The following is a 15,667-nucleotide window of genomic DNA, read 5'->3' on the forward strand; positions in this document are numbered from 1 at the left end:
CACTACTCAGCCATAAAAAGGAATGAAACAATGCCATTTGCAGCAACATGCACAGATCGAGAGATGATCACAGAAGTGAAGTAAGTCAGAAAGAGAAAGACAAATACCATGTGATATCCCTTATATGTGGAATCTAAAATATGAACTTATCTATGAAACAGAAACAGACTCGGGCATGCAGAACAGACATGTGATTGCCAAGGGGTGGGGGGACGGACTGAGAATTTCAGGTTAGTAGATGTAAACTAGAGAATGGATAAATAACAAGGTCCTACTGTATAGCATAGGGAACTGTATTCAATATCCTATGATAATCTGTAATTGAAAAGAATATAAAAAGTGTGCGTGTGTGCATGCTAGGTCTCTTTGGTCATGTCCAACGCTTTGTGACCCTATGGAGTAGCCCACCAGTCTCCCCTATTCATGGGATTCTTCAGGCAAGAATACTGGAGTGGGTTGCTGTGCCCTCCTCCAAGGGATCTTCCCAACCCAGGAGTCAAACCTACATCTCTTGTGTCTCCTACATGGTAAAGCAGGTGGGTTCTTTACCACTAGCACCATCTGGGAAGCTACGAAAGAGTGTATATATGGATATATGAATCACTTTGCTGTACAGCAGAAATTAGCACAACACTGTAAATTAACTATAATTTAATAAAAAAAAAACCTGAAAACAGATCAAAGATCTAAAGGTAAGAGCTAAAACCATAAAATATTTATAAAAAATAAAGAGGGAAAGCTTCACAATGATGGATTTGGCAATGATTTCTTGCATTTGACACTAAAAGTATAGATAACAGAAGGAAAAAATAGATAAATTGCACTAAAATGTTTGTGCATCACAGGACATAATCAACAGTGAAAAGGCACCTCATGGAACGGGAGAAAATAACTGCAAATCACATATCTAATAAGGGGTTAGTAGCCAGAACCAGACGACAACAACAACAACAACAAAACTCTAAATAACCTGATTAAAGAAATGGGCAAAGGACTTGAACAGAAATTTCCCCCCCAAAAATATACAAGAGGCCAATAAGCTTACAAAAATGCTCTACATAATTAATCATTAAAGAAATGCAAATCAAAATCACAACACGATACCACTTTACACCTATCAGAATGGCCATTATCAAAAAGTGCTGGTGAGGAACACTTGTGTGCCACTGGCAATAACGTAAAATGGTGCAGCTGCTGTGGAAAACAGTATAGTAGTTCCTAAAAACATTAAAAATAGAATTACCATATGATCTAGTAGTCTCACTTCTGGATATATATCCAAAAGCATTAAAAGGTCTCAGAGATATCTGTACACTCATGTTCATTACAGTATTACTCATAAGTACCAAAAAGTAGAAGCAAAGCAACCCTCCAAGAAGAGACATGAGTAAACAAAATGTGGTATTTATACAACAGAATATTACTCAGCCTTAAAAAGGAAGGAAATTCTGACACATTCCACAACACAGATGAGTTTTGAAGACATTATGATAAAAGAAATGAGCCTGTCACAAAAAAAGTAAATGCTGTATAGTTCCACTTAACTGAGCTAACCTGGAATAAGCAAATGAATAAAGACAGAGTAGAAAGGTGGCTGCCAGAGGTCAGGAGGAGAAGGAAGCAAAGAGGTACTTTTTAATGGGTAACAAGTTTCAATTTGGGTAGATGAAAAATGTTCTGGAGATGGATGGAGGTAAAGGATGCACAACAATATGAATTCCCTGAACTAACGCACTGCTTTAATCACTAAAAAGTGGCTAAAATAATAAACTTTATTAAGCATATTATATCCCTTCACACATAAAAGTGTCAGTTGCTCTAAACAGCAAAAAAGAAATATTCTTTAATCTGTTGCTTATAAACTGAACTGTACCTACTACACACCTTAGAAATGTGAGCTATGAGGATCTGTGAGATTACTTCCCATGATATTAGCAAATCTGATTTAGAACTTGACTGGATACCTTGGGAATATCAAGAGCATATTTTTACATAAAAGCACTAATTTCTTTCTTTACTAACTACTCCTCATTCTTGCAGCACACAGACTTCAAAGTAATTTAATGACAAAACATTTCAATTACTGTTTAAATCAGGTTATAAACAAGAAAGCATTTTAAAATGTTCCAAAACACCATAAAAATCAAACAGTATTAATAAACAAGTAACTGGAACACAGTTTTCAGGCTAAGTATCAACAAACAGCTCCCCTCCTGTGAGGGGCTACACATACTGCTGTATATTGATAGTTCGCTTTTTATGCAGTTACTTACTTTCTTTACATTTCGCTACCCACTAATAAAAGTCTGAAACTGTTTAGGAATTTCTTTAAAATCCCTCTAAAGAAAATTCACTGTCCTGTATTCCAGCCACTTAGGTCTGTCTACATGAATCATGCTGTAAAACTCAGTCCAAACTTTGTGAAATTCTTAAAATGATTTAAAGCACTAAAATAAAAAGAAAATTCAAAAGGGCCAATTCTAGGAATCTTTATAATTTAGAGTCTATTATCCATAAGCCATGGGCTTCCTAGGTGGCATCAGTGGTAAAGAATCTGCTTGCCAATGCAGGAAACACAAGAGACGCCGGTTCGATCCCTGGGTTGGGAAGATCCCCTGGAGTAGGAAATGGCAGCCCCCTCCAGTATTCTTGCCTAGGAAACTCCATTGACAGAGGAGCCTGGCAGGCTACAGTCCATGGAGTCGCAGCAAAGAGTCGGGTATGACTTGGCACAAATGCACATACATCCAAAAGCTATGGGATTAAAAATTAGTGATAAAAGACTCAATTTTGTTACCTCTCTGCACCTGCTATGCATACAGAGCATCAATTTTCCCACATGCGAATAATTTCCTGATCAAGAAATATACTATACAGCAAGATATTTATAATTTAACACATGTACAATGAAGATAATATAATCATACCTGAGCAAAAAGGTAAGACATGACAAAGTCATCAAGAAGAGGAGCTTCAGCACCTCGAGCTATTCCATGTCGATAGGTTCTGTTGCTGCCATTACAATACCAGTAAGGGAAGTAAAATCTACAAGACAGTTAAAATATTCAGTCAGCCTCCAAACAGTTCTAAAACAGATATACTGTGTATATACAACCAGTTCCAGTCTACCAGAAGGTATTATTCCATAATCAGAAAACACAACCAAGAGTGTTAAATATATGAGGATAAAAGAAAATACGGATAAAACCACAGTAATAATATAGGCAGAAAATATAAGAAACATAAGTTTAAAATTCATAATCTGCCTTCTTCAATCTGTTATTTCAAAGAAGCAATAACAGAAAATAGAGGAATGTAGAAATACAACATTAACAAAAAAACTTGATATAATTCTAGAAACATCAATGGAAGAATGTGAAAATGTTAAATTTGGTGTGAAAACAATTGTGTCTTCTTTTTAAAAATGGAGATTACATTAAAAAGAATGAAATAATACCACTGGCAGCTACATGGATGCACCCAGAGATTATCTTATTAAGCAAAGTCATAAAGAAAGAGAAAGACAAATACCACATGATATCACTTATATGTGGACTCTAAAATATGACACAAATGAACTTATCTATGAAATAGAAACAGACTCACAGACAGAGATAACAGACTTGTGGTTGCCAAAGGGATAGGGGAGTCGGGGAAGGCTGGATCGAGAGTTTGCAGTTAGCAGATACAAACTATTATATATAGAATGGATAAACAACCAGGTCCTACTGTATAGCACAGGGATATTCAATATCCTGTAATAAGCCATAATGGAAAAGAATATAAAAAACAATATACATAAATATGTATAACTTGAATCACTTTGCTGAACACCAGAAACTAGCACAACATTGTAAATCAACTATACTTCAATTTTTTAAAAAAATGGATGTGACAAACTTGTCCTTCAAAGAAACAAAAAAATTTCTATACTGCTTTCACAGCTCTACTGAGACATACTTCATTAAAAGTTCAATGTTTTTAGTATATTCAAGGCACTGTACAAATATCACCACAACCTAACTTAGAACATATTTATCTTCCATAAAAGAAATTCCATTCTCACTAGCAGTCATACCCAAGCCACCCATATCTACTCCCCAGCCCTAAGTTACTATTACTCTGTTTCTATAAATTTATCTATTCTAGACATTTTATATAAATGGGATCATATAATGTGGATTTTTCTACCTTTTTTCACTTAGCATAATGTTTTCAAGGATCACCCATATTTATAGCATATGTTAGTACTTCATTTCTTTTCATTGCCCAGTTAGATTTTCATTGTATGGATGTATCACATTTATTTAACTGTTCATCAATTTATGGACATTTGGTTTGTTTCCACCTTTTTGCTGTTGTGAATAATGTTGTTATTAATAATTATATACAAGTTTTTTTTTTCCTGAGGATGTATATTTTCATTTCTCTTGTATATATACCTGGATGGCACTGCTGAATCATATGAAATTTTATGTTTATCTTTTTAAGGAGTAGCCAAACTCTCTTTCAAAGCAGCTGGATTATTTTATACTTCTAACAAAAATTTATGAGTGCCCCAATAGGTCACATCCTTGCCAACACTTGGGTGGAAGAGTTTAAGCTGAATTTTTCTATGGTACTGCCGACTCAGCATTCATTTTGTTTGCTCAAGAATCCTATACGGACCTTCAGATCAGATCAGATCAGTCGCTCAGTCGTGTCCGACTCTATACGGACCTTAAACTGACATTAATCCCCACACAAATGCACGCTCCAGATAGAAATTTGCAGAGTCGCAAGCAATTACAAGTTCCTGATACAATTTCCCCAATAGCCCTTGCGATCCATAGTCATCCCTGCCTCTCCATGCCCATCCCTATGTGCCTCTTCAGTGGACGCCCATATGGCTTACCAAAACCCAGCTCTTTTGAAATGAGTCTAGCCTTAGTCCAGGAGCACTCACCCACAAACCCTAATAAAGGCATGTACTCCAGGGCTGACTCTATCTGCAGTGTGCCTTAACTCTTCCATGTGACACCTTAAGGCATGCTGGTATGTCCTCAAGGACCAGTGAGTAATAAACTTTTCTGCTTCAATTCCTTTTGCAGTTTATTGTTGAAATGTATCTGGTACACTGTGTCCCACTTAATAAGAGTTAATTTGAAAAACTGATAATTACTGTCCATCTTTTTAATGCTTGCCATTCTAGTGGGTAAATGATATCCCACTGTGGTTCCGATTTACATTTCTCTAATGAGTAATGATGTTGAGTATCTTTTCACATGATTTTTGATCCTTTGAATGTTTTCTTTAGAGAAAGGGCTATTCAAAACTTGGCCCATTTATTTTAACTGGGTTATTTGTCATTATACTGAGCTGTTAGAGTTCTTTACATATTATAGATATAAGGTATCTGTCAGATACATGATTTACAAACATTTTCTTCCATTCTGTGGGTTCTCTTTTCACATTCTTGTCAGTATCCTTTGATGCACAAACATATGTTGATGAATCCCAACTAACCTATTTTGTTGTTGCTTACGCTTTTGGTGCCATATTGAAATCACTGCCTACTTTAAGTACACAAAGATACAGTCCTATGTTTTCTGCTAAGAATTTTATAGTTTTAGCCACTAAATTAAGGTCTATGATCCATTTTAAGTTACTTTTTGGTCAATGGTGTAAATTGGTGGTCTAAGTTTATTACTCTACATGTGGATATTCAGTTGTCCCAGAATCATTGTAGAAAAGACTATTCTTTCCCCATGAATTGTCACGGCACCCTTGCCTAAAGTCTACTACCATAATATGAGAGATTATTTTTGGACTTTCAATTTATTCCATTAATGTATATACCTAACCTGAAGTCAGTACAACAGTCTTAATAACTATGATTGTGGACTAAGTTTTGAAATAAGAAATGTGAATCTTCCTACTTTGCTCTTTTTCAAGACTCTAATTTTTCACAAATTTTATGATTATCTGTCAATTTCTAGAATAAACACAGAATTTCAGTGGAGATCACACTGAAAATAAAGCTTGATGATGGGACTATTGCCGTATTAAATCTTCCTATACACAAACATGAGACAGTTTTCCATTTATTTAGGTGTTTCTCTAATTTCCTTCAATGATATTTTATATTTCTAAGTGTACAAATTCTGCAATTCTTTTGTTAGGTTTAAATCAAAGTATTCTTTTATGCTATTGTAAATGGAATTTTATTAATTTCACATTTGTACTATAATTCCTAGCATACAGAAATACAACACTTTGAATTTCTATCTTACAACCAGGCTGAGCTCTTTTATTAGTTCTAATAGTTTATTAATTTCTTAGGATTTCACATATACTAGATCCTAATATCTGGGAATAGAGAGTTTTATCTCTTCTTTTCCAATACAGATGCCCTGTATTTGTTTTCCTTGACATATTTCCCTGTCTAGAATCTGTTCTACAGTGTTCAACAGAAGTGGTGACAGCAGATATTCTGGTCTTGTTTTTGATCTTTGGAAGAAAGCATTAAGCTTTTCACTATCAAGTATTAGATTAGCTTTGGAGTTTTTCACAGATCCTTTATCATACTGAGGAAGTTCCAGTCCATTCCTGTTGTGTTTAGTATTTTGATTACAACAGAATATTAGATTCTGTTAAAAGTTTTTCTTCCATGTTTATTAAGATATGCTTTGGCTCTTTATTCTAATATGGTACATTATACTGATTTTGAGATGTTAAAGCAATATCCTAGGATAATCTCTACCTGGTCAATATTTAATCCTTTTTATATATAGGTAGATTTGGTTTGCTAGTATTTTCTTGATGATTTTTACACCTATGTTTATAAAAGACATTGGTCTGTAGCTTTCTTATTTTTTGGACTTCTTTGTCTGGATTTGGTATTAGAGTAATGGAGAACTTATGGAATGAGTTGGGAAGTGTTTCCTCCTTTTCACTTTTTGGGAATAACTAACAGGGGTTTCCCTGGTGGCTCAGATGGTAAAGAATGTGACTACAATGCAGGAGACCTGGGTTTGATCCCTGGGGTCAGGAAAGATCCCCTGGAAAAGGAAATGGCAACCCACTCCAATATTCCTGCCTGGGGAACCCCATAGACAGAGGAGCCTGACAAGGCTACAATCCATCGGGAGCAAAGAGTTGGACACGACTGAACGATTAACACTTTCACTTCTTTCAGTATCAACATTCCCCTTCATGGATCACAGTCTTGTCACAGTGAAGGGACTTGTATAACTCAATGAAGCTATGAGCCATGGCATGCATGGTAACCCAAGAAGGAGGGGTCATAGTGGAGAGTTCTGACAAATCATGGTCAACTGGAAGAGGTAATGGCAACCTACTCAAGTATTCTTGCCTGGAAAGCCCCATGGACAGTATGAAAAAGCAAAAATATATACCAACAGAATATGAGCCAACCCCTACCCAGGTCAGGAGGTGCCCAGTATATTACTTGGAAAGAGTAGAGGGCAATTTCTATTAGCTCCAGTAAGAATGAAGTAGCTGGGCCATACAAGAAATAGCATACAGCTGTGGATGTGTCTTATGGTGAAAGTAAAGTCCAATGCAGTAAAGAACAACACTGCATATGAATCTGGAATGTTAGGTTCATGAATCAAAGTGAATTAGACATAATAAAACAGGAGATGGCAAGACTGAACAAGTACATCTTAGGAATCAAAATCAGTGAATTAAAATGGACAGTCATGGGTGAATTTAACTCAGATGACCATTATATCTATTGTGGGAAAGAATTCCTTAGAAGAAATGAAATAGAGCTCATAATCAACAAGAGTCCACAATACAGTACCTGGGTGCAATCTTCAAAACAACAGAATGACCTTTGTTTCCAAAGCAACCCATTCAACATCACTATAATCCAAATGTATGTCCTAACCACTGATGCAGAAACTGATCATTTCTATGAAGACCTATAACACTTTCTAGAACTAACACACAAAAACGATGTCCTTTTCATCACAGGAGATTGGAATGCAAAAGCAGGAAGTCAAGAGATACCTGAAATAACAGGCAAGTTTGGCCTTATAGTACAAAATGAAGCAGGGCAAAGGCTACCACAGTTTTGTCAAGAGAACACAGTGATCATTAGCAAACACCCTCTTTCAACAACCCAAGAGATGACTCTACACATGGACATCACCAGAGTGTCACTATTGAAACTGGAGTGATTATGTTCTTCACAATTAAAGATGGAGAAGCTCTATACAGTCAGTTTAAAAAAAAAAAAAAGGGAGACCTGGTGCTGACTGTGGATCAGATCATGAACTTCTTACTGTAAAACTTAAGCTTAAATTGAAAAAAGTAGGGAAAATTACTAGGTCATTCAAGTATGACCTAAATCACATCTGTTATGATTATACAGTGGAGGTGACAAATAGATTCAAGGGAGCAGATCTGGTAGAGTATGTGAAGAACTACAGGCAGAGTTTTGTAACATTGTATATGAGGCAGTGACCAAAACCATAAAGGGAACATTTCATGCGAGAATGGGCACAATAAAGAACAGAAACAATAAGGACCTAACAGAAGCAGAAGAGATTAAGAAGAAATGGCAAGAATACACAGAAGAACTATACAACAAAGGTCTTAATGAGCCAGAAAACCATGATGGTGTGGTCATTCACCTAGAGCTGGACATCCTGGGGTGGGAAGTCAAGTGGGCCTTAGAAAGCATTACTACGAACAAAGCTAGTGGAGGTGACAAAACTCCAGCTAAGCTATTTAAAATTCTAAAAGATGATGCTATTAAAGTACTATACTCAACATGTCAACAAATTTGGAAAACTCGGCCATGGCTGCTGGACTGGAAAAGTTCAGTTTTCATTCTAATGACAAAGAAGGGCAATGCCAAAGAAAGTTCCAACTATCATACAATTCCATTCATTTCACATGCTAGCAAGATTATGCTCCAAATCCTTCAAGCTAGGCTTTAGGAGTACATGAGCTGAGAATTTCCAGCTGTACAAGTTGGGTTTAGAAAAGGCAGAGGAACCAGAGATCAAATTGCCAACATTCGCTGGACTATCAAGAAAAAGCAAGGGAATTTCAGAAAAGCATCTACTTCTGCTGCATTGACTATGCTAAAGCCTTTGACTGTGTGGATCACAACTGTGGAAAGTGCTTAAACAGAAGGGAGTAGCAGACCATCTTATCTGTTTCCTGAGAATTCTGTCTGCGGGTCAAGAAGCAACAGTCAGATCTGGACATGGAACAAGTGACTGGTTCAAAACCAGAAAAGGAATATGACAAGGCTGTATATTGTCACCCTGCTTATTTAATTTCTATGCAGAGTACATTATGTGAAATGCTGGGCTGGATGAATCACAGCTGGAATCAAGATTGCTGGGAGAAATATCAACAACCCCAGATATGCAGATAATACCACTCTAATGGCAGAAAGTGAAGAGGAAGTAAAGCCCTTCTTGACGAAGGTGAAAGAAAAGAGTGAAAAAACTGACTTGAAACTCAACATTCAAAATACTAAGGTCATGGCATCCGGTCGCATCACTTCATGGCAAATAGAAGAAGAAAAAGTATAAACAATGATAGATTTTATTCTCTTGGGCTCCAAAATCACTGTGAACGGTGACTGCTGCTATGAAATTAAAAGACGCTCGCTCCTTGAAATGAAAGCTATGACAAACCTAGAGAGCATATTAAAAAGCAAAGACATCACTTTGCCAACAAAGGTCCGCATGTCAAAACTATGGTTTTTCCAGTAGTTATGTAAGGATGTGAGAGGCAGACCATAAAGAAGGCTGAGTACAGAAGAATTGATGCTTTTGAATTGTGGTGCTGGAGAAGACTCTTGAGAGTTCCCTGGACTGCAAGAAGATCAAACCAGTAAATCCTAAAGGAAATCAACCTTAAATATTCACTGGAAGGAATGCTGCTGAAACTGAAGCTTAATACTTTGGCCACGCGATGTGAAAAGCCGACTCACTGGAAAAGACCCTAATTTTGGGAAAGATTGAAGGCAAAAGGAGAAATGGACAGCAGAGGATAAGATGGTTAGATAGCATCACTGACTCAATGGACATGAACCTGAGCCAACTCTGGGAAATAGAGGAGGGGCAAAGAAGCCTGGCAAGCTACAGTCCATGAGGTCACAAAGTTGGACAAGATTTACCAACTGAACAACAACAAGTATCAACATATCCTTAAAAGTTTAATAGAATTCACCAGTAAAGCCACTTGGATCTGGGCTCTCCTTGTGCAAAGCTTTTTGTTTTATTTGTTGTTTTTTAATTACTAATTGAATTCTATTTCTTTACTTGTTAAGGTCAATTCACATGTTCTATTTCTTTGTCAGTTCTATAGTTTGTGTCTTTCTAAGCATTTTTCTATTTCATCTTGGTTATGTAGTTTGTTGGCATACAGCTGTTTCTTATAATCCTTTTTATTTCTGTAAGGTCACAGTAATATTACCTCTTTTATTCCTGATTTTAATAATTTAAGCTTCTCTCTTTATCTAGTTAAAGCTTTACTGATACTGTTGATCTTTTCAAGGAACCAACCAACTTTTGGTTTCCTCATTTTCTCTTGTTTTTCTATCCTCTATTTCATTTATCTCTACTCTGATCTTTATTATTTCCTTTCTTTAACTTGCTTTCAGTTTCATTTACTCTTCTTTTTCTACTTTGTTAAAATGGAATGTTATTGATTTGAGAACTTTTTTAATATAGTTTTTACAACTATGAATTTACTTTAAAGCATGGTTTTTAGCTGCATACCCTAAGGCTCAGATGGTAAAGCATCTGCCTACAATGCAGGAGAACCAGGTTCAATCCCTGGGTCAGGAAGATCCTCTGGAGAAGGTAATGGCAACCCACTCCAGTACTCTTGCCTGGAAAATTCCATGGATGGAGGCACGTGGTAGGCTACAGTCCATGGGGTCACAAAGAGTCGGACATGACTGAGTGACTTCACTCACTCACCCTAAGTTTTCACATGATCCGTTTTCATTTCCAGTTATATCAAAATATTTTCTATTTTCCTTTGTGATTTCTTCTTTGACCCATTATTTATTTAGAATAGTGTCAATTACCACATATTTGTGAACTGCCCAGTTTTCCTACTGTTAATGAGTTCTAATTTACTTCCACAGTGGTCAGAGAACATACTTTGTATGATTTCAATATTTGTAAATTTACTGAGATTCATTTGATGGACTAACATATGGTCTAACCTGGAGAATATTTCCTATGCACTTGAAGAGAATATGCACTGTCCTGTCATTAGGTACAGTGTTCTATGTTTGTATGTCTAGCTAGTTCACAGTGTTGTTCAAGTCTTCTATTTCCATGCAGATTGATCTTCAGTCTGGTTGTTCTGTCCGTTACTGAAAGTGAGGCATTGAAGTCTCCAACTATTATTGTTGAACTGTCCAGTTTTCCTTTTAATTTTTTCATTGTTGCTTCATTTATTTTGGAGCTCTGTAGTTGGATCCAACTTATAGTAATTACAAGCAAATATTATGCTTCCTAATGGATAAACTCCTTGATCATTATAAAATGTCCCTCCCCTACCTCTAGCAACAACATATATCTTATAATCAACTTTGCTTGATAATATAGCTTCTCAACTCTCCTTTGGTTACTCAATGCCTGGTATATCTTCTTCAATCCTTTACTTTCAAGTTATTTGTGTTTTTGAGTGCAAAGTGTGCCTCTTATAGACAGGATGTAACATGTATTTTTTAAAAATTGAGTTATTCAGTCTCTGCCTTTTAAGAGTTTAATTCATTTACACTTAAGGCTATTACTGTTAATAAAGTATTATGTCTGTCATCTTGCTTCTACTAGGATTTTTTTGTCTTTTTGTTCATTTGTTTCATTATTGCTATAGATATTTTCTAGTATATTATTAATACATTAAGTTTCTAGTGTATTATTAATACATTAAGTCTCTTACTTTATCTTTTACTATATATTTTTGAATTTTGGCATATAAGTCTCTCGGAGAATTACAAAAGACATTGTAACTTAAACAATCTAGTTCTTATTAATATCAACTTAATTTTAATACAATACAAAACTCTCTTTCATTCCCTTTATTCTATATCTGTCATATAAATCACATCTTTATACATTATAAGTTCTCCAACACAGTTTAATAATTGCTGCTCTTTTATGTTGATTCTGAAATAACCCATAAATATGTAATAAAGGAAATGAAGAAGAGCCTCTAAACCACAGACAGGCAGAATTTTTAAAAATTATATAAAATCTCTTTGGGGCAGTTTCTGGTTACATTATCCTTAGTACTTGTGATTATAGGTAGCAGTGCATATGTGCTCCCTTAATTTAAAAGTAGGAGGAAGTCGTGAATTTGATAAGGGAAACATTTTTTAATTCTTTAGAAGAGATCAGCAAACTATTCCCCACAACGCCTAAAATATTTACTATCTGACTTCTTATAGAAAAAGACTGCAGATTACTGCTCTACAGACATTTTAAAATAAAAAGATACACTACTTGCTGATTATAGAAAGAAATTATAGAAATTGATAAAGAAAATATTCTTAATAAGATACTGATATTCTGTGAAACATATGTTGCATATTACTCTGCTTCTTGAAATAACACAAATTTGAAAAGTCTTAAAACCTGCATAAAAGTCTTAATAAATTTGAATAGGTTTAATTTTAAGTACCTTATGTTTTTTTGCTTTTATTAGTCTTTATTTTAAGTGACCTCCTTTCTGTTTGTTTATGGTACTTAACATACTGATCCCATAAATACAGCCTTGGGCTGAATGGTTATTACGGATGCCTGTAGATTTGCTCATATTTTTTTGTTAATAATCATATCATTTCCAAATAATGACTTTTTCCTTCTTTGTTCTCAATTATGAAATATTGTTCCTGTTTTACTGTATTGGTTAGGAACTCCACCAAAATCCTATATACAAGTAGATAACTATATACATGTTATCTTTGCTTTTTATCTTATTGCTGACTTTAGAAGAGAATGATGCTAATATTTTATCATTTAAGAATATTATTTGCCACATGGTTTTTGCAGATATCCTTTAATCATGGTATGAATGTCTCTCTCAACTTTTAGTTTACTAAGGTTTTCTTTCCTTTTTATAATCATGAATGAGTTCATGGTCATGTTTTACTATGCAACACTAACTCTCTATGGAACTGATCTATTTCAGATTCAGAAGTAAGAACAGACTGGACTTATTTCTTTGTTTCATCCTTTTAAATCATAAAATACCTCTGGATTTCTCTAAATTGGTATTACATATCACCAAAAATTATTACACAATTTGTAATTTGAGGTTGTAAATAATCACTGGCAAAATCTTATCCTTCCCTCACTTCAACTGAAAAAAGTTTTTAAAAAGAATGGATGTGAGATCACAGATTATTATATAAAACATCAAGTTTTCTGAGAAATTATCAGTATTCCAAACATTTAGGATTTTTCAAGTAAAGGTCATTCTTATCCTTTTCAAATTTTACTTATAGTCTTAAGTGGAAAAGTAGCACCCTACCAAAACAGCTTTATTCTCAGAGCATTCTAGTAAAAGAGCATGTATGAACACTTTATCTAGTGGGGAAAGAGACTCTTAAAAGAAGAAGTGTGTGCGTGCATACTAAGTTGCTTTAGTAGTGTCAGACTCTACCATCTTATGGACTGTAGTCCACCAGGCTCCTCTGTCCATGAGATTCTCCAGGCTAGAATACTGGACTGGGTTGCCAGTCCAGGAGATTTTTCCCAACCCAGGGATCAAACCCATGTCTCTTACATCTCCTGCATTGGCAGGTGGGTTCTTTTCCACTAGTACCACCTGGGAAGCCCAAATGAAGATTAGATGCTAATTGGTTCTGGTCTCCGATACTAAAGACCTTGCAATTAAAAAGTATGGTTGGTAATTTCTCCCACTTTGCCTTTTACCATTAAGTTAAAAGTGACTACTTTACTGGAGAAAGTACCTGATTCTGTAGAGTACGTTTTGCCTGGTTGATTCATCTATATGGAAGACATGGTTGGGTGGATACCAGATCCTTTCTGTTTCACTCATTAAAGCAAACATACTGTGATATACAGGTGTGATTCCTAAGAAAGAAACAGAAACAAATTATTACAGATATTAAAGTACATTTACAATAACATCTATAATCTGCAGTGGGGCTGAAGCAATAACTCTTAAAATCTGTGCAAAATGCAGCAGCAGTCAAAATCTTCTGGTTCAACACCACTTACAAGTAAGTTCTTAATTAAATATATTTTCCCCCTATATTGTAACATTTGACTGCTAGGATTCTTTCAAATATATTATAAAAAACAGTTTACCTAGGTTTTTTAGTTGTCTTGTACAGTAAAGTTGACCCAATAATACTGGGTTAACCCAACAATATTGTTTTAAATAATACTGAGGGTACCAAATAACGAAAATATTTGAGTCACCAGGTGCTTTAAAAAGAACAATGAAACAGTTTTATTTTTAAATATCAAGTTTTACACAATATACTTTTTATTATATTCTCTGAACTATTTAAACGTACAATGAAAACTTTTAAACATCAACTTAAAATGCAAGGATATGTGATTTTTTTTCAAAAAAATTTTAGAAGGTACATTAACAAAAGGCTGAAGGCCAGTGAACTTTAAAAATCATATAGAACACTTAAACCACAAAATTAAATAATGTATATTATTTCCAAACACAGAGAGAACCCACACAAGTACATACCAATCATGTGGAGGCTAAAAACAAGTCTCCAAAAATACCAGAGACTGGTCATACATACCATATTTTCTATTCACATTTCAATTAAATCAGAAACAAATACTAAGAAAAAAGAGAACAGGAAAACCGACACATTTTTAAATTCAGTTTGACCACGATATCAAAACCAAAGATATTATAAAAGGATAAATCTCACTTACAAAAATAAATTCAAAAATCCTAAATTAAACATTTGCAAACAAAATCTAGCAATGTTACTTAGAAAAAAATATGACAAAGTTCATTTATTTGCAGATTGGAGAGATGGCTAAATTAAGAAAATCTATTAATATAACTCATCAGGATGGTGGCTCAGAGAGTAGAGAATCTGCCTGCAGTGCAGGAGACCCAAGTTTGATCTCTGGGTCAGGAAGATCCCCTAGAAAAGGAAATGGCAACCCACTCCAGTATTCTAGCCTGGAGAATTTCATGGACAGAGGAGCCTGGTAGGTTACAGTTCATTGGGTCACAAACAGTCAAACATGACTAAGTGACACTTTCGACATCATGATAACATATTAGAAAAAAGTCTGTAGTTAAATGACAAAATGATAAATTTGAGAAGCAGTGAGCACACTGATATGTATTTTATCTTTCTACACAAAGAATTACTTGAAATATGTTATAATAAAAATCAAGATTCAAAAGGCAAAATAAAAATATTAAAAGTGAAAATGGAAAAAAAATGGAAATAAGTTATTCACAGTGGAGCAAATCCACAAGACTAAAAAGCAAGAGAAAGAATGGAAATATTAGTATTGAAGAAAATGTAAATTTAAATTAAGTAATATCACTTTATCCCCATTCACCTAAGAGGGATAGCATCTAGTGCTGACTGAACTGTAGTGAAAAGGGAACTACACTGCATAATTGCTAGGAACGTAAACTAGCACAACTTCTGAGA

General features: G+C 34.9%; 1 protein-coding gene across 4 annotated transcripts in view; it reads right to left on the reverse strand.

Annotated features, from left to right (window-relative positions):
• JAK2 (Janus kinase 2) overlaps positions 1 to 15,667 on the reverse strand; it is a 118,366-nt gene that overhangs the window by 52,394 nt on the left and 50,305 nt on the right. For all 4 annotated transcript variants that reach the window (XR_011568038.1, XM_019965993.2, XM_019965994.2 and 1 more), the window contains exons 4-5: positions 13,967 to 14,090; positions 2,928 to 3,045 (exon numbers count right to left, since the gene is read on the reverse strand). Coding sequence is in view for 3 of the 4 variants with exons in the window: in XM_019965993.2 (XP_019821552.1) it covers positions 2,928 to 3,045; positions 13,967 to 14,090 (242 nt within the window). In the remaining variant the exon portion in view is untranslated. The remainder of the gene's footprint in view (positions 1 to 2,927; positions 3,046 to 13,966; positions 14,091 to 15,667) is intronic.

Source organism: Bos indicus, chromosome 8, assembly GCF_029378745.1.
Source record: "Bos indicus isolate NIAB-ARS_2022 breed Sahiwal x Tharparkar chromosome 8, NIAB-ARS_B.indTharparkar_mat_pri_1.0, whole genome shotgun sequence".
NCBI lineage: Eukaryota > Metazoa > Chordata > Mammalia > Artiodactyla > Bovidae > Bos > Bos indicus.